This window comes from Dipodomys ordii, unplaced genomic scaffold, assembly GCF_000151885.1.
Source record: "Dipodomys ordii isolate 6190 unplaced genomic scaffold, Dord_2.0 Scaffold18, whole genome shotgun sequence".
Classification (NCBI taxonomy): Eukaryota; Metazoa; Chordata; class Mammalia; order Rodentia; family Heteromyidae; genus Dipodomys; species Dipodomys ordii.
Genome location: NW_012267234.1, coordinates 11,629,947 through 11,654,080, shown reverse-complemented (window position 1 = coordinate 11,654,080; position 24,134 = coordinate 11,629,947). Strand labels below are relative to the sequence as shown.

The 24,134-nt window shown below is 37.7% G+C and overlaps 1 protein-coding gene across 1 annotated transcript in view; it reads right to left on the bottom strand.

Annotated features, from left to right (window-relative positions):
* The window catches only part of Hydin (HYDIN, axonemal central pair apparatus protein), a 235,242-nt gene that overhangs the window by 196,241 nt on the left and 14,867 nt on the right, over nucleotides 1-24,134 (bottom strand). The window contains exons 5-7 of the mRNA XM_013012798.1: nucleotides 17,914-18,113; nucleotides 11,047-11,171; nucleotides 683-884 (exon numbers count right to left, since the gene is read on the bottom strand). Coding sequence (XP_012868252.1) covers nucleotides 683-884; nucleotides 11,047-11,171; nucleotides 17,914-18,113 — 527 coding nt within the window. The remainder of the gene's footprint in view (nucleotides 1-682; nucleotides 885-11,046; nucleotides 11,172-17,913; nucleotides 18,114-24,134) is intronic.

Sequence of the window (24,134 nt, the reverse complement as noted above, 5' to 3'; positions counted from 1 at the left end):
AAAAACTATGAAGAGTGATATATTTGGTTTTTAAAAGTCTAGGAGGAGTTCCATTACTGTTAAATGATAACCAGGTTGAGATACACCCAGAATGGAAAACATTTCATTCCACATGGCTTACTCAGCTTAGATTCAAGCCCCAGGACTGGGGCTTGAACTTGGCCTACATGTCCCTGAACTTTTTCACTCAAAGCTGGTGTATAACACTTGAATCATGGCTTCACTTTTAGCTTTTTGGTACTTAATTGGAGGAAAGAGTCTCACAGACTTCCTTGAACATGCTGGCTTTGAATCATGATCTTCAGATCTCAGCTTCCTGAGTATTTTAGGATTACAAGTGTGAGCCCTGGAAACTTGCCTTGATTCTTTAGATAAGCAGTTCCCAAAGGGAACTTAGAAACCTACTGATTGGGCTGGGAAGATGGCTCAGTGGTAGAGTGCTTGCCTTGCATGCATGAGGTGCTGGGTTCCATTCCTCAGCACCACATAAGCAGAAAAAGCTGGAAGTGGTGCTGTGGCTCAAGTGGTAGGGCACTAGCCTTGAGCTGAAGAGCTGAGGGACAGAGTCCAGGCCCAGATTTCAGGCCCCATGACTGGCAAAAAAAAAAGTGACTGATTTTTTCTTATATAACTGAGCTCCCTCATCCTCTGTTGCTTCATGTAAGGGATTTTTGTTACAAACCTATGCTTTTCCCCATCCTCCTCTTCTTGGGTAGCAAATATCTTCCACTGGAAATGGGCAATGATGTTACTGCTGTTGTGAATTGTGATAGTCCGCTGACTGGCCAGAGTTATATAGGTTTTCTCCAAGATCAAAGAATTTTTGTCCAGCCGTATATTCATGTCTATGGCAGCTCCATAGAGACAGACAAATACAGTTTCACCTGGGAATTAACAAAGTACAAACACTTGAAGTTTTATTCTACAGTGATATTCATAGTCTATTTTTTTCCAACCTGAAGTTAGGCATAATGAAAGCATTAGACATTTCATTGTCCCCATCATTCCATTAATCTGAAGATTATACATGACCAGAAAACTTACGTACTGTGCTTAGTGGGGTTATAGAAAGACAAACTATCTTTCTTCATGATTATAAGAAATAGATAAACATGAAGTGGTGATATGGGTCTTATGAGACATTTTCTTCTTCATAAGTGGTTTTCCATCTTATATCTCCTGACAAGGAGAGAATTTGAGTTCTAGAATTATAATCATATTCCTCACCTTCAGCCCATGCCTTTTAGGTTCCAAAATTATTGTACCACATCTACCTGGAAAGAACTGCTCAGCATGAGAGGACTGACATACAGTCAAGAACTGGAATCAGGAGAGAAGATTCAATAACTTCAAAAATAGAAAACTAAACCAAATCACACCCCAAAGAACAGTAATTAAAACCACACACACACACACACACACACACACACACACACACACACACACACACACACACACACACTATACCACACCATGCAGCTATAACTGGGTAGTGATTAACCCCCCCAAATTGAAATAAAAAACTATATTTCAGCTACATGTTTAAAACATTAGGAAGCCTTTTTATTATTCAGCACAGCACTTGAGTCCTGACATGATTCAAGATTCACTAGTTACCTTGACTCTAGATATGAAAATGAAGTACATGGACTTTTAAGAAGACACAAACTACAAACTACCTTCTATTTGACTCTGTGATATCACAGCAGACTATCACTTTAATATCAAAATAGATTTTAAAAACCCACTTAAATACTGTGAATACTTCTGGTGATTTATGTTTTCTTTTTTTCCTCATACATTTTCATTCAATTTTTTTATTGTAAAGATGCTGTAGAGAGGGGTTATAGTTACTTAACTAAGGCAATGAGTACATTTCTTGTCAAGCATTGTTACCCCCTCCCTTATTGGTTTCCCACTATCCTTCCCCCACCTTCATCATCCCCCCCCCAAGTTGTAAAGTTCATTACCAATATACTGTCTTGTGGGTATCATTGTTACAATGGGTCATCCTGTGTCCTTGTTTCTGCGTTTTGTTATTCCCCTTCCCCTCCCCCAATTAGACAAATGTATATACAAGATGCAGGGTACCAAAATCAAGTACAGTGACAACAGAGGATATACTATAGGGGGAAGAACATACAAAGGAAATAAAAACATCACATAGGTTTTCACTCGAATATAGAAAACATAGTCCCTTGAATTTTATCTTCTGGCAAATACATTTGTTTTTCATTGTATAAACTAGATAACCACTCAGCAAATTGATAACACTTTATACTATTTTATTTACTTATTTAAATATTTATTGTGTTGGTCCTGGGTCTTGAATCATGGCTGGAGTGCTATCCCTGAACTTCTTTGCTCAAGGCTAGCACTCTACACTTGAGCCAAGCTCCACTTCCAGATGTGTGTGTGTCTGTGTGTGTGTGTGTGGTTAACTGGAGTCCAATAGACTTTAATGCTCTGGGCTGACTTCAAACTGTGATCTTCAGATCAAAGCCTCCTGAGTAGCTAGGATTACAGATGTAAGCCACTGGTGCCATTTATACAATTATACATTTATACAATACTGGCCATTTATGCAATTTTTAATTCGGTGTAAAATTTTTAATTCTTTAAGTCCATCACTTTGGACACAGCAAAACTTATCTCAAAATTAAAATAAAAGTAGTCATCAAGCTTTTGACTCTAAACTTTAAAAATTTTTTAAAAAATTAAACATTTTATTAAAAATCCATAAAGCCAAAAATTCAAATACCTCTAAAGCATAACATAAAAACAAAATGTCATTTTCCTCCTTACTCAATCCCAAATTTGCCATTTAGAGGAAAGAAATGCCAATTTTTTTGGTTCGGTCGTGGGGCCTGAACTCTGGGCCTGGGCGCTGTCCTTCAGTTCTTCAGCTCAAGGCTAGCGCTCTAAGAAATGCCAATATTTTTGTGTATATCCTCTCCACAACTTTTTTTTAAACTAGATGAGTAAAATTTGATAATCTCCTCAGTGAAAACTCACTGTTGTATTTTGCATATCTTTTGGTGGTGTTGGGAATTGAACCCATAACCTTGGGCATGCTACACAAGTAAGTATTCTACCACTGTGCTATATTATATCCCTAGGCTATACATTGACAATAATGTTTTGATAATATATTGCAAAGGAGGTAGAAATAAAGAATTTGTTGATAAAAGTATAAAATTGTTACCAGTGATTTATACTTGTAGACAGTCTTGGATTAGGTGCCTAATTCAAGTGGTATAGAACCTTCCTACAAAGCACAAAAACTTGAGTTCAAATCTCAGTACTGCCAAAAACAAAACAAAATCTCACACTCACATGCAGAGAAACCTTGTATAAAGATGCCTGGTGCACCAGTTTATGATAAAAGCAATAAAATAGGAGCAGCCTAAACTCATTAGGAGAACAGATAAATTTATACTATTTTCACATACTGGAATATGTTATTTAAGTTAAAATTAATCAAAACAACCTGTGCTTACATGTTTAAATCTTTAAAATATAACGTTGAATAAAAAAACAAGTTGGAGAAGGATACATATAATATACTTATGTAAACTTTAAAGTGACTTGATTGTGGGTAAGTAAATTTATAGAGACTACATTAAAAAATGTACCCAGTACAGTTCTTCTTAAAACTAAAATATGGGTACTGGGAAGGTTGCTCAGTGGTAAGGTGCTTGCCTTGCATGCATGAGGCCCTGGGTTCAATTCCTCAGCACCACATAAGCAGAAAAAGACGGAAGTGGCGTGGCTCAAGTGCTAGAGTGCTAGCCTTAAGCTGAAGAGCTGAGGGACAAAAGTGCCCAGGCCCAGAGTTCAAGCCCCATGAACAGCAAAACAAAACAAAAAACCCCCAAAGATATGGGAATTGCATCAGAAAAGATCAATAAGGTATCCTTAAACATATCATCAATTTAATTACCCAAAACATAAAAATGTATATGGAAATTTTTGAGATGAGCTAAATGTAACAGGTATTCATTTTTATTATTTTCTGTACTTTTGTGACTATTTGAAATTGTTCATTGTTTTACAATTTAATCAAGAGACAAAAGACTCAAAAGTTTGTTTATATCTAGGGGTCAGAGGGAATAATGTCATTAATTTGAGTTGCTCACAGCAACAGTGTTCCTTCCCAAAAATATAGCAAGAGATATTATTTTTGAAAACCATCTAATATTACTGTTTGTAATTTTCCTTAATCATCAGATCCATAAAGACAAGAATGCAGTAACTCTTCTGTTGTCACCTAACTGTTTGAAGTACTTTGCTTTTCACAATCACTTAAAGACAACCTTAAAAAGGGTCCCCCCTCCAACCTAGAGGACATCAGATGGAGGCAGAGACAAATCTCTAGGGATGGAGAAGGCTGATATGGCTCTGCACTGGCACCATTTGTGCCCTTGGAGTGCCTGTTCCCACACTGGTTTAATTTCTGCCACCATTCACTACAAATGGAGTTAGCTACAATCATTTATTATGTCTCAGGAGAAAGATATATGGTGTAGAAGGTTCATAACTTCTTGTCAGTTTTTTTGGTATTATCAATCACGCAAAACAAATGGAAACAAAACTAACTTCGCAGAAGTGAAGTTAGCTATATACACAGCATATTTCAGACAACAAAAGGAACCACTCAAAATACATGAGTAGAACCATAGATCCTTTAGTTAATGGAAAGAGTATTTCTCTCATTTCTTGGTTATAGCTGAGTTAAATTCACCTCCATTGTATACTACTGGAATCCAGCTTCCTTGGAAGGCCTCTTCTTTTATTAGGAAAATGGAATTGAGGCAATATGACTGAGCTCACCTGCATATTAGTGGTAAAGGCAAAGTAGCTATTCTTAACCTGCACCAGAAGCTATGAAGATCTGTAGAAAATGTAGCCTTAAAGGGTTACCAAAGACTTGGGTCTGAGTTCTAGCTTTACTTAGACATGCTCATTAATCAGCCCTTGGACTCAGAATACTCATCTCAAAAAGAAAAGAGTTAAAAAGAAATGTCCTCAAAGCTGGAGGTATAGATGGATGGTATAGCTGCTTGCCAAGCATAAGCAAGACCCTGTGTTGCATCCCATCATCTTCCAGCATCCCTTTGAATACCAGCACCAAATGTTCTGAAAGTTTTCCCTTGTTAGGTAATTAATAGAAAGTTTATCCCAACTCCCTAAATAATCCCTGACAGCCAGGATTGCCCTAATTTGTGCTATTATTCCTTAGGATCTTGTGTTTCATTCTCTACGAATAAAGAAAACAAGGTAAAAAAGGTCCTTATTTGCTTGTCTTACAATTACATTTTGTTCAGATTTTGTATTTGTAATGGTGCATATTCATTCATTAAAATAAGCACACATTTAAAACAAAATCTATGCAGGTAAATTTGGATGCATATTATTTAGCAGTTTCAACTTTATTATTCTCAATTACTTGATATATTATGTTTTTACTCATTTATTGCCCTTTCCAAGGAAAAAAAATTGAAATTCTTTATAGTTTTAGAAGGCATATTGAAATAAAATATATATGTGACTGTAAAAGCTGTCCTGCAAAGTCCTAACATTATAAATGCTTAGATATAATAATAATAATAATACATCAATGCATCTTTGGGGGAGAAGCCTACTTGCCAACTCCCAACTCCTAAACTGAAATATCTTTCCTTTTGTTAGAGGAACACTGCTGCTAAAAAATGCTGAATGAGTATATCAGCTCTGTTTCCCGATTATGCCGTGGTTAATGTCACCTCTAAGGTGACAGCAACCTCACTAGGCATTTAAGAAAAAACTACAGTGTTCCTATTTTTCATATTCATTCAAGTAACCTAATATTCAGCAATTGTTTTCATTTTTAAAAGTCCTGTTCTGAATACTAATATATTCATGAATTCTTAGCTTATATAAAGTTGTTCAATATTCAGTTGATAATGTCAAAACTGAAAAAGCCATCAACCAATTATTTCTCTCTTAAGAGTGAAATAAAATCCTCTCCAATTTATTGAATGGAACAAACTAGGGTTTTGTTTTGTTGTTGTTACCAACATAGCCTTGAGTAGTTGTATGCTTAATCTTGTAAAAATTCAGGTTCTTCTCCATTTTTTACAACAATTAAAAGATAACTGCTGGGCGTTGATACCTCATTCCTAAAATCCTAGCTATTTAGGAGGATGAGATCTGAGGATCATGATTGGAAACCAGCTCAGACAGGAAAGTCTGTGAAACTCTTATTTCCAATTAACCAGTGAAAAGGTAAATGTGGAGCTCAAGTGACAGAGAATGAGCCCTGAGTGAAAAAAAAGTACGGGACATTACCCAGGCCTTAAGTTCAAAGCCCCAGTACTGGCACATGCACATGTGTTCATATGTACACACACACACACACACACACACACACACACACACAGAAAGTCATTTCTAAAAATAAAATTAGCTGCTTAAACAAACTTGGTTTTACTATAGCTAGACACTCACAGGGGAGGGAAAGGAGAATTCTGGCTCAGGAATGAATAAAATATTAGATATCAGTAAAGCATTACAGTTGAATGAAATATCTTAAGTACTAGGACACTGGTTCAAATCATAATAAGCAAAGAAATCTCCTTGCTGCACTTTATCAAGAATATGTCTGGTAGAGCCAAAAGCTGATGGAAGAAATAAATTCAACTGTGAGAAGTCTAATTAAGTAATTCCTGCTAAGAAGTGTTAGGGCTCCTCCTTCTAGAACACTGTCTGAGGAAGAATGAAGAAAAGACATTCATCAATATCTCATATTTAATTCCACCTTCAAATCAATTCATACTTTGAACAGCTGCAGCAAGTTCTATCAGCTGCTTATTTGGTGAAATAGGAAGACAGTGATCATGGCTGCCTGTCAAAGCTCCATGATTAATTGTGTCCAAACAGTCATTATTGTTCTTCACTGATGGAAGGTTATAGATTCTGAACACTGATAGATAACTCACAATACGGATGAAAACATATCCTTATGGGCAGTTCATTTCATGTAAGGAGAACTACTCTAAGCCATCTCCCTTCTGTCTGTAATCTTCAGAAATGACTTTATTCACTCACTAACATCAACATAAGAATCACCAGTATGGAAACCACCTTTTCCACCAGTAAATTAAATTTTAAATTTTAACATCCTTATGATGCAGCCTGCCTTTCCTTGAGCATAGGACTGTAAATAACTTTGGGTACCATTCCAAAGATTTACATAAAAGCAAAATCTAGAGCCTCTGGGAGAATATAGTACATGTTAAAGCCAATGAGTTAAGGGAGTAAGAGGTACATGTTGTAATGAGAGACCAGGAACACATTGGCAGTGGTGTATGGAGCAATCAATGCTCAGGAGTTAAGAGTCCAAGAGTGACTTCTAATTGAGAGTTGGACTTTGGGCAAGTATTTGGCTTAGGACTTCAGTTTTTCCTCTGTGAAATCTAAGGTCTGGATCTTTCAAGTTTGGATTCTATTGTTCTTAGATCATGCTAAGCCAATTCTCAAAACCTATGCAAGTGATGTCTTTAAAAATTATATCCTGCTGGGCACCAGTGGCTCATGCCTATAATCCTAATTACTGAGGCGGCTAAGATCTGAGGGTCACGGTTCAAAGCCAGCCCAAGCAGGAATGTCCGTTAGATTCTTATCTCCAATTAACAACCAGAAAACCAGAAGTGGTGCTGTGGCTCCAGAGGTAGAGTACTCACCCTGAGCTGAAGAGTTCAGGAATAGTGCCCCAGGCCCAGAGTTCAAGCTCCAGGACTGACAAAAAAGTTATAAACCAACATATGAACTTATTTATTTATAAATTATATATACTAATAGTGTTTAGATATCAACTATGTTAAAATACATTATAAACACTTAAAAGGATATGAGATATGCAATATCTCATTTTATTTATTGTTTATTTTATTTATTATTTATTAAAGGCAATTTATTTAATGTATTTATCAATGGTTAAATATTTTAAAGAGAGTAAAAGGGTTAATTATTGTTTTTATTTTTTGATTCCCTGGTTTAAAACGTCATGCGACAATAATGCACAGGTAAATCTAAAGTTACATTTTTTTTTCTGATTCTTAGTTTTAAGGACAGCATAAAATGATACCTTACAGAGGTATGGAGATCCAAGTGGGAGGAATATACCACTACATTTATTAGCACTCATATATTTTCAACTTCATCTACTATTAACACTAATAACAAAGAAGTGTTAGTTAAAAATTCAAGTAGGAATTTTTTTATTGGCTATAATGGTATAACTACTTAGTAGTCAGAATGTCAAGCCCAAATATGTCAATAGTCTCATTCAACATAAAAAGACTGAAGAGTCCAATCAAAAGAAAGATTTTCAGAACAGATTTTTAAAAAATAACCACTTGTGCACTTCCAAATGTCAAACTTTAAATGAAGACAGAGAAAGCCTGAATGAAAAAAGATGAATGGAATATACAATGTCCACACTAATCAAAAGACAGCTCTATACTACATAAATGTCAGATCAAATAGACTTTAATGTCAAAAATCTTAGCAAAGATTAAGAGATACTTTATGTATGCTAATATTTTTTAGTTAAAGAGATGTGTCATAATGATACCATGGTAACAGGAAGTTATGTTAGCCATATATACGTATATATTGATGACCATAGTATCAAAATATATAAATGAAAATTGATAGCACAAAAGAGAAACAGCAAATCAATATGCACAGTTGTGAATGTGAGTGATATCTTCTGACATCTGATTAAAAAAAGGAGACAGAAAATTAATAGAGGTCATACGACATGATTATTAACAAAAGTGGTCTAATTGCCACTTATAGAATTGGTATCTTTCTACATCAAATTTGATCTGCCAGACCAAAATCTGATAAAGACCTTTACTTAATAAGGAAATTATAGGCAAATTTTTCTCATGAATTTGGGTACTAAGCTCGCAAACAAAATGTTAGCACATCTAATTCAGCAATTTATTAAAATGCTAATATTTAAAGCTTGAGTATATCCCATAATATAGCAGAGATTTAGCATTTCAAAAATCAATCACCAGTTTGGAAGAATAAAAGTGAAATCACATAGGATGTCAATAAATGGACAAAAATATTTGATAAAATTCAACATTTATCCAAGATTCAAAGTGATAGAACCTAGGGAGTAAAGGAAACTTTTTAATTTGATAAAGAATCCCCTAAAAACCGGCAGCAAACATCCAACTGAAGTAAACTCTAACTAGTATCCCAGAACAAAATAATGAGACTGGGAAAGAGCTAATAGCTCATATGAAAAAAGAGAAAGACAGAGTGATAGAGACAGAGACAGACAGTGAGACAGAGACAGAGAGATGACAGAGACAGAGATGCTTACTGCTTAGCAAGGAGATAAAACAATCTTTAAAATCTGAGAACATGGGCCGGGCGCTGGTGGCTCACGCCTTTAATCTTAGCTACTCAGGAGGCCCAGATTTGAGAATCGAGGTTCAAAGCAGATAAGTCGGTGGGACTTTTATCTACAATATACTACTCAGAAAAAGTCAGAAGTGGCTCTATAGCTAAGTGGTAGAGAGCACAAAGAGGCTCAGGGACAGTGCCCAGGCCCTGAGTTCAAACCCCAGAACCAGGAAAAAAATGAGAATATGTATTTTATCAAAATTAAAAATTAGTTCTCATCAAGAAACGTAATTAAGGAAATGAAATGGCAAGATATAGGCTGAGAGATAAGATTAATAATATATCTACCTAACAAATGACTGATATTTAGAATGTCCAAATACAGAGACTTACAAATTAATAAAGACAAAAAAGGGAGAAAGAGACTCATCAGATTTAAGAGTAGAAATAGGAATGGCTAGAAAGCACATGAAAAATGCTCAACATGATTTATCATTAAAGAAATAAAAATTAAAAAATGGCTTTACAGCTCTAGTATATCTAAGATCAATCAAACAACACAATATGCAAGCAAGAAAGCAAAGCAAATGAAACTCTTACACTGTTGCTAGTACAAAATAGTGCCAATTTCTTAGATAACTGACATCCTCATGTATTATGAGCTGTGCTTTGTTTACATGGGTCAAAAGTTTCCTCCTGTTCACACTAGTTGCAATTAGGCTTCCCTTAGTCAGTGGTTTTGAGCTGACACCAGTAGGGAAGATTATCCCAATGACTGGGTGTTGTTATGGTGACAATGTGGAGCCAGGACCACTTGATCCCAGAACATAAGGCCCGGACAACAATGCCCTGACTGTTAAGACGTATGTCTTGGAACTGTGACTACATGTTATTTTACTCCTTCCCTGCCCAAGAACTTCTATTAGTCTTCCCCTGGTGCCTTTCTTGTTGTTGTTAAAATATTGGAAGATTTAAACTTTATCCAATGCACTATTCCAACTTGGTGTTCATCTTCATAGCATCCTTGTAAGTCACTCAATAAGGGCCACAAGGCATTCATTCTTTTGCATGTCTAACGAAGTATATGATGTTATATATGCTTGGGGTTAACAAGCAACTTGATCATATGGCTGACAAGTTTCATCATTTGCTCTCTGCTCTGGGGAAAAAGGAAAGAAAGAAAAGAGAGCTCAGGGCAATACAGCTCTAGTAGTAGAGCATCTGTGTGGCAAGGGCAAAGCCTTAAGTTCAAAGTAGCACGCGCACGTGCGTGGTCACACACACACACACACACACACACACACACACACACACACCACACACAGAGCAGTAAGTCAAATGGAAAACCATGGCGTATTGATTACCTTCAAATTTTCATTTATATATAAATAGCCTCAATCTTCCAGTGAGATTCATGGGTACAGGTTCTTCCTGAGGCTTGAATTCTTCAGGCTTTCAGGTCTTGAGGAAGCTAGGGACCTGGGATTTTTATCTGGCTCAATCTCATTTTGGGTGGAGGCCTTCATCTTGAGTTCTTTACCTTGTGGAACTCAGTGTATGCTCATGCAGCCAAAATTCCTCATAACCTTTTCCTCATAACCTTTCTTACTATGCAGCACTTTAAAGAATAATGCATACCTGTGTCATAACTGATTATAAGTTTTTGGTCGTGATTACCCACATTCTGTGGCTCAAAGTTGACTTCCAGTTGCATGGACTCCCCCACATTAAGAGTTCCATCCACTGGCTCCACAGAGAAAGGCCTGCAACAAACAGGAAGACATACCATCAAAGCACAGTTCTTATTAATGTGAGAGAAAGAGGAAGAGAAAGAGTTGGAGGAGGAGGAAAAAGAGACACTAGTTCTGTAGATAACTCATACCCCACACTGTAGCCTCATGTTCCAGAAGTGAAGTATTCTTTCTTCCATAATGGGAAAGAATTTTAGATTTAATGTTAAAGTAACAGCTAAGAGACCAAAAACAGCAACTTAAATGATGTAATAAGATTCCTGTTTGTGTCCTTGGCTGCCATTTTCTAACATTCATTGAGCCTTTCCTGCTAGGTTCAGATAGAGAGTTAGGATGATTACAAATGCATAAAATTCAGTCCTTGGCCTCCAGATACGGAGATTTTAGTAAGGGACATATTGAAATATGTATACAAAAACTCATTTACAAGGGACAAAAATCAAGTTTTGTGAGCATTCAAAGGAGAGAGCCCCTCCTCCCCTCCCCCTTGCACCTCCTTGCTTTCTGGGACTCCCAGTAGCTAAAACCCAACCAGAAGCCAGAAGGTGCTGAGGCCTCATGACAACAGTCTGGAGAAAACCAGAGAGTGCATTTAGAAAGCCAAACAGGACCAGCTCTGTGTGTTGATAAGAGACTTAGTGGTTAAAGCTATTGTAAGGAATGAGGGTGGGTTTAGGAAAAGGAAATAGCTTTACTTAATTGTCCTGGAAGGTAAGGTCTAGAGAGGAACTGAATCTGATCATGAAGTATCTTAAATACTTTCCAGAGTTCTTCCTTCCAAATAGGAAACTCAGCTTGTTTAATTATTTTCATGGTCCATTTCACTCCTTTAAATTGCTAGTTTTTCAAAGTAATGTGTTATACAATGTATCTGGCAGGCTAAGCTGTTCCTGATTATTTACTTCTATCACAACAGTTTTGAGAGTCATCTTCCATAAATCTTCCCTTAGATAATGAACTCAATTTCAGAAAACCCAAGCTTTCTGCAATGTGGGTACAGAACTGATGAGAAAGGGCAGCACTGGGTGGTGCCTGAGATTATTACTGCAGGGGCCTCTTACCAATGATGGACATGTTTATTTTCTGGTGCAGTCTAATCTACATTGATCTCCTTGCCTTTCACTTTTTCATTTGACCCTTCCTTTCTCTGTCCTTTCTTGGTACCCCCAGTACCAATCATCCAGTGAGCCCCAACATTGTGGTAAGGGCACCAAGGGGTGGTGGTTACTATCCCAGTATCTGGAGCCAACTGAATGAGTTCAAAGTCCAACCATACCATGACTTTGGGCAAGTCGTTTAATCTGGCTTCTTAAACAATAAAAGAAGAAGAATAGCATGGGGTTATCCTGTAGACTATATGAGTTCATATAGATAAAGTGCTTATAATTTACACCTGGCAAGTTCTCAGTGTTACTTTTGTCATTGCTGCTTTCATCTCCCTCACTGATAGCCCAGAGGGACTGGAAGATGAAGCTGAGGTTGAGTTTGGGTGCGTAGGTAAGTTCAACTTTCACCATTGTCTACAGCATCCTTCCCTCAGCAACAGGGATACTGTATGTATAACACACCTTCTTCAAGTCACAACACATCTTTCTCCTGCTCAAATATCTTCATGTGATCTCATAATCTATGTGATAAAGTTCCAACCCTTAGGCAATCCGGGTCCCTCCTAATCTGTTCCCGACCAGGTTTTACAGGGTGATCACACACATGGCTGTCCAAATATCCTATACACCTGTTAATTTCTAAGCTACCTAGGCTAGGGTGAGTGGGAGGTTTTGGTCTCTCTATCTAAAAGCTCTCCCAGCAGCACAACTGCTCCACCTTCTAACTAGACTATGCCCTCCACATGTACAATCTAGAACTGCTGTCTGGAGTTATATGAGAATACCACGATATCCTACATGCCACACCCCTTCCAAGGTTGCCAATCACAGCCTAGACTCAAAGTCATCTCTTAAATAAAAATTTTGCATATGTAAAACATCCAGTGTAGTAGTGTGCACAGTAGAATATGTGCTCATAAAATTCTGGGTTTTTCTCTCTTCCATTCAAGATTTTTTAGCTATTGAGCCCCAAATAAAGCACAGACAGATGTAAAAAGAAAACACATAGCATCTGAGAGAGGAAGGAGACATAACTCCCAAGTATATCCTCTATTGGGGATGGAGGGAAGTGCATTCCTGCATCTGAATTCTTTTAATTCTCCAAAATATCTTGGGAAAAGTAGTTATTAATTCTTTCATCTTAATAATAAAAAATAGCAGAGGATTTGCCTAAATTTGCCCAACTGGGTAGTGGAAGAACTGGGAGGGAAGCCTGCCTTCAAATCCATCATTTTCCTGGCTAGCCCAAGCTATGGTGGGAGCCATATTGTTAGACAAGTGTCATTTGCCATCCTCCACCCACTGACAGTTCTTTACTCACAACAGCCTCTCCAAAAAGGCTGTTGAACTGAATTACAATCAAATCCATTCATTTTTATAACTTATTAGTGGAGCAGAAAAGAAGTCAACTTTCAGTAGCTCAAGTATCTTGCCAGGCACTGGTGGCTCATACCTATAATCCTAGTTACTCAGGAAGCTGAGATCTGAAAATCATTATTTGAAACCAGTCGAGACAGGAAAATTCATGAGACTCTTATCTCTAAAAATCAGTAAAAAGCTGTGACTCAAGTGGTAGAATGCTAGCCTTGAGCAAAAAAAAAAGCTAAGGGACAACATCAGGACCTAAGTACAAGGTTCAAGTACACACACACACACACACACACACACACACACACACACAAACACACACAATCTTTCCTTACTGGGAAATGAAACAATGTGGTTTCCTTCATAGGAGAAAGAAATTGTTTCCTTTCTGCTGTCTCAGTAAAATCTGAAAAGTTGAGAAAGGAGACCAATTTTCTGGCTTTGAAATCAACACAGCAACATCTCCCATATTTTCTTTTCCATTTTCTAACATTTTTCTTCCTGCATTATGCTTTCATATTCTTTTCAAATATTTCTCAGTAGCCAAAGAACAGTTTTGAAATGAATAAGATATTATTACATTGCAGAACCTAAGCTAATATTTTACAGAGATGTGTCACATATGTGACACTACTGTCACATCTCTACGACCTGGAGGAATCCAAATTCTGTGAAGTGGTAATGGATACACTCCTTTTGTGCTAATTGTTAGGTTTAGATTACACTGAACTTCTTCAGTAGTTAGCAAATCACCTGGGATCACCAGTGCCTCTTAGAGAGCTGCCTAAGCTTTCACAATAAATCAGTTGTTAATTGGATAGAGTGTGTTAAGTCCCCATGCTTAAACATTGTCTATAATTTGATTTTGCACTTCATTTTACTAAAGGCAAACAGGCTGAACAGGCTAGAAAATATCAAGTATCAGAAAATGCTCTTATGAAGGAGTGAAAAGTATGGTTCCTCAAGGGCATATGGATTGCTCTGCCTACCACACTATTTGGAATTGATATCACACACTCATTAATACCAAATACTTGATTATAGAGGAAACTCGGTTTGTGACAAGTCATGAGCCACAAGAAGTCTTGAATTTTGTTTTCTGCATGAGCTATGCTTAAGAATTAAAACTATTCCATCTAAGGGATTTCATGTTTAGCAGGCTCCTAAATATTGGTCCTATAGTATCCGTATTTTGATTCAGATAGCTTTTCTTCTTTTATTCCTAACTTGAGGTTTTAAAATTGCTTCTTAATCTTCTATTTTTTCCTTTTCCAATATGAATTCTACTTTAATAGTGAAAGTTATTCTGGGACCTCCTGGAGTTTTAGGTCAAATTTGTAATAAAGTTGAATGGTAATTGTTTATGTCTAGATATTTTATAAAACATTGCGGCTCCTTTATTAGTGTAAAAAACATTAGGCCCATTTTATAGTACTTGGAGCATGTATTTTTATTTTAAATTATTGTAAAGGTTTATAGTTGCAGCTTTGCCTTTGTGATATATTATTGGTTAGGCATCCTATAAACATTTATTGGACACTTTTTTATCCTAGACAGTTGCTCAATGCTGGGACATGCAAAGGAAAAGAGTTAGGTACAGTCCTTGCATTGCAGTTCCTCATATTCTAATGAGGGCATCATTTTCATTTTTATAATCTATATAAACTGAACCATTTTATAAATGTTAACTATTCATTAAATCATCATTTCAAAGAGGGAAAATATGATCTGTTTAAAAAATAATTTTCTGTTAGATATTTTTTTCTTTTTTCTTTTGTCCTAGACCAGGACTCAAACTCATTATCTGATCACTGGCTGGTGCTCTAACAGTTAAACCATGTCCCTAACCCTGAGATATTATTTTTAGCTATACACTGAACCCAAGAGTGACAGAACCAAGAGTAGAACTGAGCTTTTGAGTCTAAATTCCTATAGTCACTATTCTGCTCTATTAGCAATCATGTTAACCTTCCCTGAAAAAGAGCATCATGTGTACAATTTTTAGAATGGAGAATTTTTAATGGGCTCTCTCCATAGATGATGTGCCCACAAATCCAACCACATCCTTCCCACTATCATCCTCAGGGTTCTTAATGGCAAACAAGAGAAGCCAACTATGTCTAATTCAAGAAAGGGATTGATTAGGAGGATTTGGGCCAGCTCACAGAACTGTCAACATGATTGGGGAAAAAATATTTTGTGGAAGTAGCAGAAAACATCTATTTAATGAAGACTCTAAACAGAAAAACAAAAATACTTGAGAGACTTGATTACCTAGAACATGGGAGAGATGGGAAAGCCAACTTAAGATAGCAAGATCACTCTGGAATTAGCAGCAGTTAATCACCTCTAAGGAAAGGAACAAGTGTTATCAGATCCTGGGGACCTGGATTACGTTGTAGAAGTTGGAACCATGGCATGCCAGGCCAACAGTTGCTAGAACCAGAGAAGAGATGCAGCGGCTGCTGGGGATTTGACTGACTATGGACAGGAAGAAGAAATACCATGACGTCTACATTTTTTCTATCCCCTTTAACATCTCCACCCATCATAGCTGGAATTCAACTGACTGAGGAGGCCAGGAAGGATAACACAGTCCCTCAGAGATATCCAGCCAAGCAGGGGAACTCTGAAAATGGATCTGATTGCAAACAAGCCCAGAACTGGCCCAGCTTTGTTTCAATCAAGGCTTAGATATTAATTTATTGGGAGATCTTAGATATGTCATTTCCCTATTCATACCTTACTTCATCTGTAAAGTGGGAATGCTACATTGTCTTTGTGACTCCTAGCTAGTTTTGAGTTGGCTGTCCATTTTATCTTAGAATTATTTCAGTGCTAGGAAAAGATGATGATTCACATAGTCATATGGATAGAAAATGTCACATATTTTTCTACAACGTCAGAACTACCTTGCATTTACCTGAATCTACTACGTAAGCAATTGACACTTGTACATAGTTAAGCCAAATTGTCTGGGAAGATATGCTACCTACATTTGAAAGTAAATCCTCTTTTTCATATAAACATTGTCAAGGTAACAGGAAGTTTTTAATCTAATTATGGATGGTGGTAGTTGTAAGAGAACTTTTATTTTAATTTTTAAAACAGGTTCTTTCTAAGATATTGTGAGCCAGCTGAACAACAGGCTTCCCACTCCTCAATCAAGATATGAGGCTTGCCAGAGATCACAGAGGTTGTACAAGTGCCATGAACAATGCTAAGAGACTGATTTCCAAAAGAACTTTTTCCCCATGGTGCCTACACTATAGGGACTACATAACTACTCAGATTAAAATCAAACTCTATCACTTACTAGCTCCGGGGCTCCTGATATGACCTCTTCATCCCACACTTGTCTTCTCTTCATGGCCAGCAATAGCAGGCTGAGACTTTTCACATCCTATCTCTCTAAACTCTGCTTTCCTGTTCCATTTTCTAGAACCTTTGTGATTATATTGGGCCCATGCAAAGAATCCAGGACGATTTTCCCATTTTAGGGTCAGCTGATTTTTTCCCATATATATTTTTATTGTAAAAATACTGTACAGATGGGTTACAGTTACATGAGTAGGGTAATGAGTACATTTCCTATTGAGCATTGTTACCGCCTCCTTTGTTTTTCCCCTACCATTCTTTTCTCCCCACCTCCCCAGTTGATTTTTTTTTGCCATGAAATATTCTCAAATTCTTGGAATTACTGGCAGTAGCTTATTTGAATTAAAAAAAACAAAAGGGCAGACATTTATATAGCAGCTATGTACAGCAGTATGTTTATTTACATTTTTTCCTCATAATAACTCTGTGAAGTGCTGACTATCCCTTTCCCTATTTTTCAGGTGAAAAAGTTGAGGGCCATAAGCTAAGGTATGTAGGTAGCTCAAAGAAGCTGGAAAAGGCAAAGGAATGAATTCTCTCCACAGGCCTCCAAAAAGGACCACTGCCATGTCAACAGTCTTATTTGAAATAAGTAATATATTAATTTGTAAATGCCCATTGGGCCATTTTCTATACTAAAAGTTTATCCAGCATTTCAAAAATGCCAAAGAGGATAAGATGCTTTAGAAAGAAAGAAATGTAAGATAGTAAACTTGGAGTTTTAGTTTCTTCTGAGGACATAGAAGGAGTCTTCATTACTCCATTAGTAAGGTGTCCCAACTTTGCAGCTGAAGATTGTAACAAGACTCTCCCACCCAGAATGCTATTCTTCCAAATTACTTGTGCTGGCTAGCTTTAACCATAGTCCATCAAAGATGGGAGTCAAAGGAATGTTTCCATACCTGCACGTTCTGATATGAAACACTGCATCTTTGTTGCCAATGTTTCGCACCAGCAGAATCTTCTGAGTGCTGTATTTGACAGGGCAAGTGGAAAAATTCAGCTCATCAGGAAAATCCAGGATGGCTCTTGCACCTCTAGCTTTGATGGGTACAATAAACTTCTCTCTTTCAGTTATACAAGTCAACATATGGGCATAATCCTAGAAGGAAAAGGTACAATCATTATTTGGGGGCAATAAGATCAAGATAACTATGCCAGAAAAATGATGGTTATGCCAGGCATTGTGCAAAACAATTTAGGGCAGTTATTTCAGTGAAAACTTCTCAAAGTAAATATATTTTCAATGAGATTACCTTTTCTGGTAAAGTGTTAAAAACCAACAAGCCAATAGCATAGCTCAGGCTTCCCATGTTTCTTAGCTATTCAGGAAGTGGGATGGGAGATAGTGATTAAAGATTTGTGCCAGTTCCAGCTTCACCCCCACACTATACACAATGTGACTTTGCAGCATCCATCTCCAACAGGAGTGGAGTCTATTGCTCTATTACTTGCCTGTTTCAGACCATGGCCTTACGATGCTTTGGTATTCTCAGTTTTGTTCCTTAGATCCTGACACTGACATGTGTCCTTGCCTGTTCTAGCCAAGACAAGAACCTGGTTTCCCAGTCAGGGCCAGGGGAGCCTAGTCTCAGCCACTTGATCATCATAGAGAGAGAATCCAGCCAAGTGAACGGAGCTTCTATCCTGCCTCAGGAGAACAGAACAACCATAGTCTTGTGGACAATAATAAATGCTTATCATTTAAGGCACTAAATTGTGGAGTGCTCTGTTGTTAGGCACTATAGCTAACTGATATACAATCCAGTTTGCAAAGTCATTACTGACCATTTCAAATAGAAATGTTGAGGCCATGGGCCTCTGTCTTTCCTGGTCTTGTATCTAAATGCAACAGAATACAGAATAAAGTCACTCTTGATGTCATCTCATTAGATAGAACTCTTGCTGATACATCAGCAAAGAAAAAGTTAAAGTGAACCTTTACCAATAAGCAAGACTTACTACAAAAGGGAAATGGTAATAGTCCCCTTAAGAATTGACCAGAGTTTATTTTTCTTTATTCTTTTGCACTGTGCTGGTACGTTTTAGCTGCAAGGCAATCTTGATAAATGAAAAGTCATTTTGAACTTAAATCTCCTTTTCAGTAATCATATAGCAAATGGTAAAGAGAATGATATTGTACCACTTGTAAAGAAATGGGAAGACCTGTTAAGTGAAGTAAGTCAGACCCAGAGAGACGAAGGATCTATATTTTTGCTCATATGTGGAAGCTAAGTATATACAAATGTATTAACTGAAATTTGGTGGATTCAAGGGAAAACTCAAATAGTATAATTCCTTAGAAATGCAAAGTCAAAATTCAGTAAAATAAAACATCATGAAATGGGTACTCGAAAGGGGTGGGGTTGAGGTCAAGTGGAAAGGGTAAACAAATGAAGAGGAGAAGAGGGGAGAATACAGTCAAGAATTCAATATCTGTCCTACAAAATTAAGAATGAAGGAAGAGGTGGATAGGAGAGTGATGAATGAGAATGCTGAAAGGGGTGACGCTGACCAAGACATATTCATAAACTGCTTTGTTAAACGGCAAGTCCTTTGTATAATAACTTAAAGATAATAAAAGAGAATAGTATCCATGTATAAAAACAAAGAGTTTTGTTTTAACAACTCTTCTTGGGCCTCAGTAGGAATAAAAACATCTGACATATAAATTAACATATAGATTTGCCATGCACTGGACTTCATGAAGCTGCAGAATAGAGAAGCAGTAATACTCCATTCAACCAAGTTTATTAAGTGCCCAGGCGCCAGCTACTCTGCAAGGTAGCTGATTATGGAACAGATATGGATGTGGTACTTTCCCCCTTACCTGGCAGTGAACAAATGAACAATGCATATGCATGCAATATACATATATAAGCAAAGGTAAAGATAAAATAGGCAGGAAGGCTCCACAACATGGCCTGTTTACCCACAGTTCTCTCTGCAACTACCGAATTCCAAACCATACAAAGCAACCCAGCTGGCATTTCATGGATGCAAATATATGTCCAAACCAAAGCCCCTGATTAAAATGTATACATTAAGATGCCCTATTGAGGGGCAAAAATGAAGACTGAGATTGAACTCTCAATCTTTCCACCCCTACCCCATTCCTCTAGTCTCAGTACTAGCTAGCATCTATATGTTTCTGGTAGACTGGATTTAAAAGCTTAGGAATAAGGCATTCCAGATTGCCTTGCATCTCAATTTCTTAGCAAACATTTAGGATCTACTTCAAAAGACATCCACTGTGTGACCATTCTTGTCACATCTATCTCTGTCACACTGGTCTTAGGCATCACAATCTTCCCTGGGCTAATAGGACTCTGTCTCCATTCACCCAAAGGCTGTTTCCACCCAAGAATCAGACAGATCCAATTTTATATAAGTCAGCTTAGGTTGTGCTTCTGCTCCAAGTCGCACAAGCTAAAAGAAGCAGAATGATGGCGAGGGCTCCATGGCCTCGCCATGGAGACCCTGTCCTTTCTCTAGCCACACTTCCCTCTACCCTCGTTGCTCATCTTTGCTGCTGCAGATCCTTCCTTCTGAGCTTTAAACAGAATGCTCCCTCCATCCAAAACTTGCTTCCCTTTACTTCCTCACAGCCACCTCTCTCTCATCTTCAGTTCTGGAACAACTGTCCTTCTCCAAAGCCTCTCCTGACTGCTTTATTATTTTTTATTTTTATTTGAAAAATGCTAAAAATAGAGGGGTCATGGTTACATAAGTCAGACAGAGAGTACATTTCCTTTTGGACAATGTTACCCTTCCCTCACTCTCTCCCAGTTTTCCCCTTGTATTCCACCCACAAGTTGTATAGTTCATTTTCAACATAGTGTCTAGTGAGTATAATTGTTGAATTTGTTTACACTTTGTCCCTCCATTTCTGTGCTTCCTCTTACAGACAAACAAGACAAAAAAGAAAAGAAAACAAAAACTGCTTTATTTTAAACTCAATTTCTCCTCCCCTCCCATAGCTCCCTAGCTTTTTATCCCATTTGGGTTTGTCCCAATTCCATATTCTACCTACTGCATTTGTTATGTTTCTCCATAATAACTTCCTGTTCAACAGGGCCTCTGTCCATCATGGCTTCTGTATAGTCAGTGTTACAATAGGGCCTATATTTAGCCAAAGCTCAGTAAGTATTGAATGAATGAACAGAGACAATATTTCAGGACAGACTTGAGTGAGTATGAAATGAAGTCTTGTGGGTGGACGGCTGTCTGGGGGAAGTGTGACTCAGAGCCCAGGGCTGGAAGGAAGCATGTGGTGGGAATAGCTAGATATTTGGCCAAGAGGTTGGGATGGGGCAGGCCACTGAGCATCTTGTACAAAACTTGAGTATGGTTGGAAAAAAGGAAGTGATACAGAAAGCTGATGAGGATACAACCCAATTTATGTTTTAGAAAAAGCACTAGCTGCTATGCAGACAACAGTGTAAGAAGACTACAGTGGGAAAGGGAAGGCAAGTTGGGAGGCCACTGCAGTAACCCTAGTGAGAGATGATCCTGACCTGGACTAGTCAGCTAACATGCTTACTTAGCCTAGTGTTTGATGAGTAGGAAACAGCACTCAATTTTAGCTGTGACTGTTAAATTTTTATATCAAATACAGTGTTTCATGTAAGGCATATGAGAAAAACTCAGCAATATGCTGACTCTTTAGTACAAGGACTAATAATGCTGATCCTGCTAATAGGACAAGGTAAGTACAGACAGCGATAGGGCTTTAAAGGAAATGAAACATGGGCAGGCAATAGTATGGGCAAGGGGCTGCATTAGGTTTCATGCCAAGGAGGCCTCTCTGAGTAAATGACCTCTGGATGGAGACCTGAACAGCCTAAGGAGCCAGCTAGGAGAGATCCAGGAACACAGTGTCCCTTGGCAAGGGGAATTGTGAACATAAAAATCCTAAGGTAGGAGTAATAAAAATCAATGAACAGTACTCGTGAAATTTATTAAAGCTGAGTTGTTGGACTCTTCACTTTGCAATTGATTCTGGTTTCCAGATGGCAATGCCAGGCTTAGAAATTATGATATCCAGACAGAAGGAAGTATAAATGACACTACAATATTTGATCTGTAGAAACCCTGTAGAATTCAACAACACAACAGCCTGGTCTGATTAGAATTAAATCCTAAAGAGATAAGTGCTATTTTCATTTTCCTTAGGAGAGCAAACCCAGCCAGCAAAGGCTTTGTTGGGAATTATAAATTGGGGAACAGCTGGCACATGTGGAAATTTAACATTGAGGTTTTCAGAGGGGGAAACAAAGATGCTGCTCAGCCTCATATTAGTGGCCATCTTGAGTGGCTGGTCTTTCTTTTCCGTATTTTGTTCTACATTTGTGTTTCCTCTGCCTTGTTTCACAGGGAAATTAAGACAGAGGAAAATGGTCCAGGAAGCTGATTGAAATATCAATCAGGCTATTTTCCAATCTTTTCAAGTTCCCAAATGAAAAGGTGGGCAATTGAGTCAGAATTACGTATTTTTCATAATCAATTTATACTGATAAAAGAATAAAGACCTATGACCTTCTTTAAACATATTGTTTAAAACATACTTTGAAGTTACACGTTTAATATGATTATATGAGATGATGTAACATGCCATTATATATTGCACTACTGGCTTAGAATTAATTCAGATGTGATAACTCGGGAGGCTGTCAGCCTGCAAGCGAAGCAATCACTTCAGCTGAGGTCTTTGCCTCGCTGTCCTGAGATTCATAGCAATCAGGTCACCGCTGAAAACCCAAATATTTATTCTATGCTCTTTCACTTCTAGGAGAGAGCCACAAATCACTCTATATCCTAAAATGCTGTCTGAATAATAATGCTCTTCAGTCTTCCCTCCAACTTTTTGGTCCCTGCACCAAACTTTAAAAACCTTGCAGAGCTGGGTGCTGGTGGCTCAAGCCTATAATTCTAGCTGCTCAAGCCTATAATTCTAGCTACTCAAGAGCATGAGATTTGAAGACTGCAGTTCAAAGCCAACCCATGCAGGAAAGTTGGGGAGACTCTTATCTCCAATTAAACACCAGAAAACTGGAAATGGTGTTGTGGCTCAAAGTGGTAGAGTGCTAGTCTTGAGCAAAACTAGCTCAGAGTCAGTGCCCAGTATTCAGGTTCAAGCCCCATGACCAAAAAACAACAACAACAAACAACAGCAGCAAAAAAACCCTTGCAGAAGAATATGAAAATGGCACACAGGAATTCCTGCAACGTGAAGAATGAATCTTGATTTCATACTGGTCACATGTTAAGAGTGCAAACGTGCCAATGGTTCTTTACTTCAAAGCAAAGAGATATGATGTCTGCTGCAGAAATATGGATTAAGCCTTTCTGCCTTTCTCCTCTATTGTGATGAGAAGATAGCAACAGAGCAAACTAGGTCTGCTTAGGAGTCAATGTGTCTCCTATATAGCGTCCCTGGAAGAGTTATGAACTCTTTTATCCACATTGAACCTATTCACTCTGCCCCTCTCTACGTGCTAAATATCAATCCTCCACAATTCTCTGGAATAACCAATGTTTCTTCTTACTGAACATACTTCAGCTTATACTTAAATAGTCTCACTGTATACTTAGTCTCACTGTATACTTAAATAGTCTCATTGTAACTATTAACAAACAAAACAAAACCCCTACTATTGACCCCAACATCCACCTTCAGGTATTTCCCCATTTCCCAATTACCTTTTATAGCAAAACTCCATTTTGCTAGCTCCCCACTTTCCATCCTCTCTTTAACTCTACCAGTCAGGCTTCTGTATCCAATGTTCCAGAAAAATCTACATACTAAGACCACTCATGGCTTTGCCAACTCCAATGGTCAATTTCACATCCTCATTTTATTCTTGATTTGCCCCAGCTAGACTTGCAAACCCAGTGTTTTTTATTTCAATAAATGACACCACCATCTTTGCCAGTTGCTGACCAAAATTATGAGTCAAACTAGACCTTCTCTTACATCCTTCATCTGATACCACCAGCAAATCCCCATAACCTTATAGTGAGAAATCCTAACTTCTCCCTCACTATCACTTCATTAGTTCAAACTATCCTCAGCTTTTCCTGAACTATTAGAAAGCTCCTTGCCCCAGAGGCATTTTCAGGA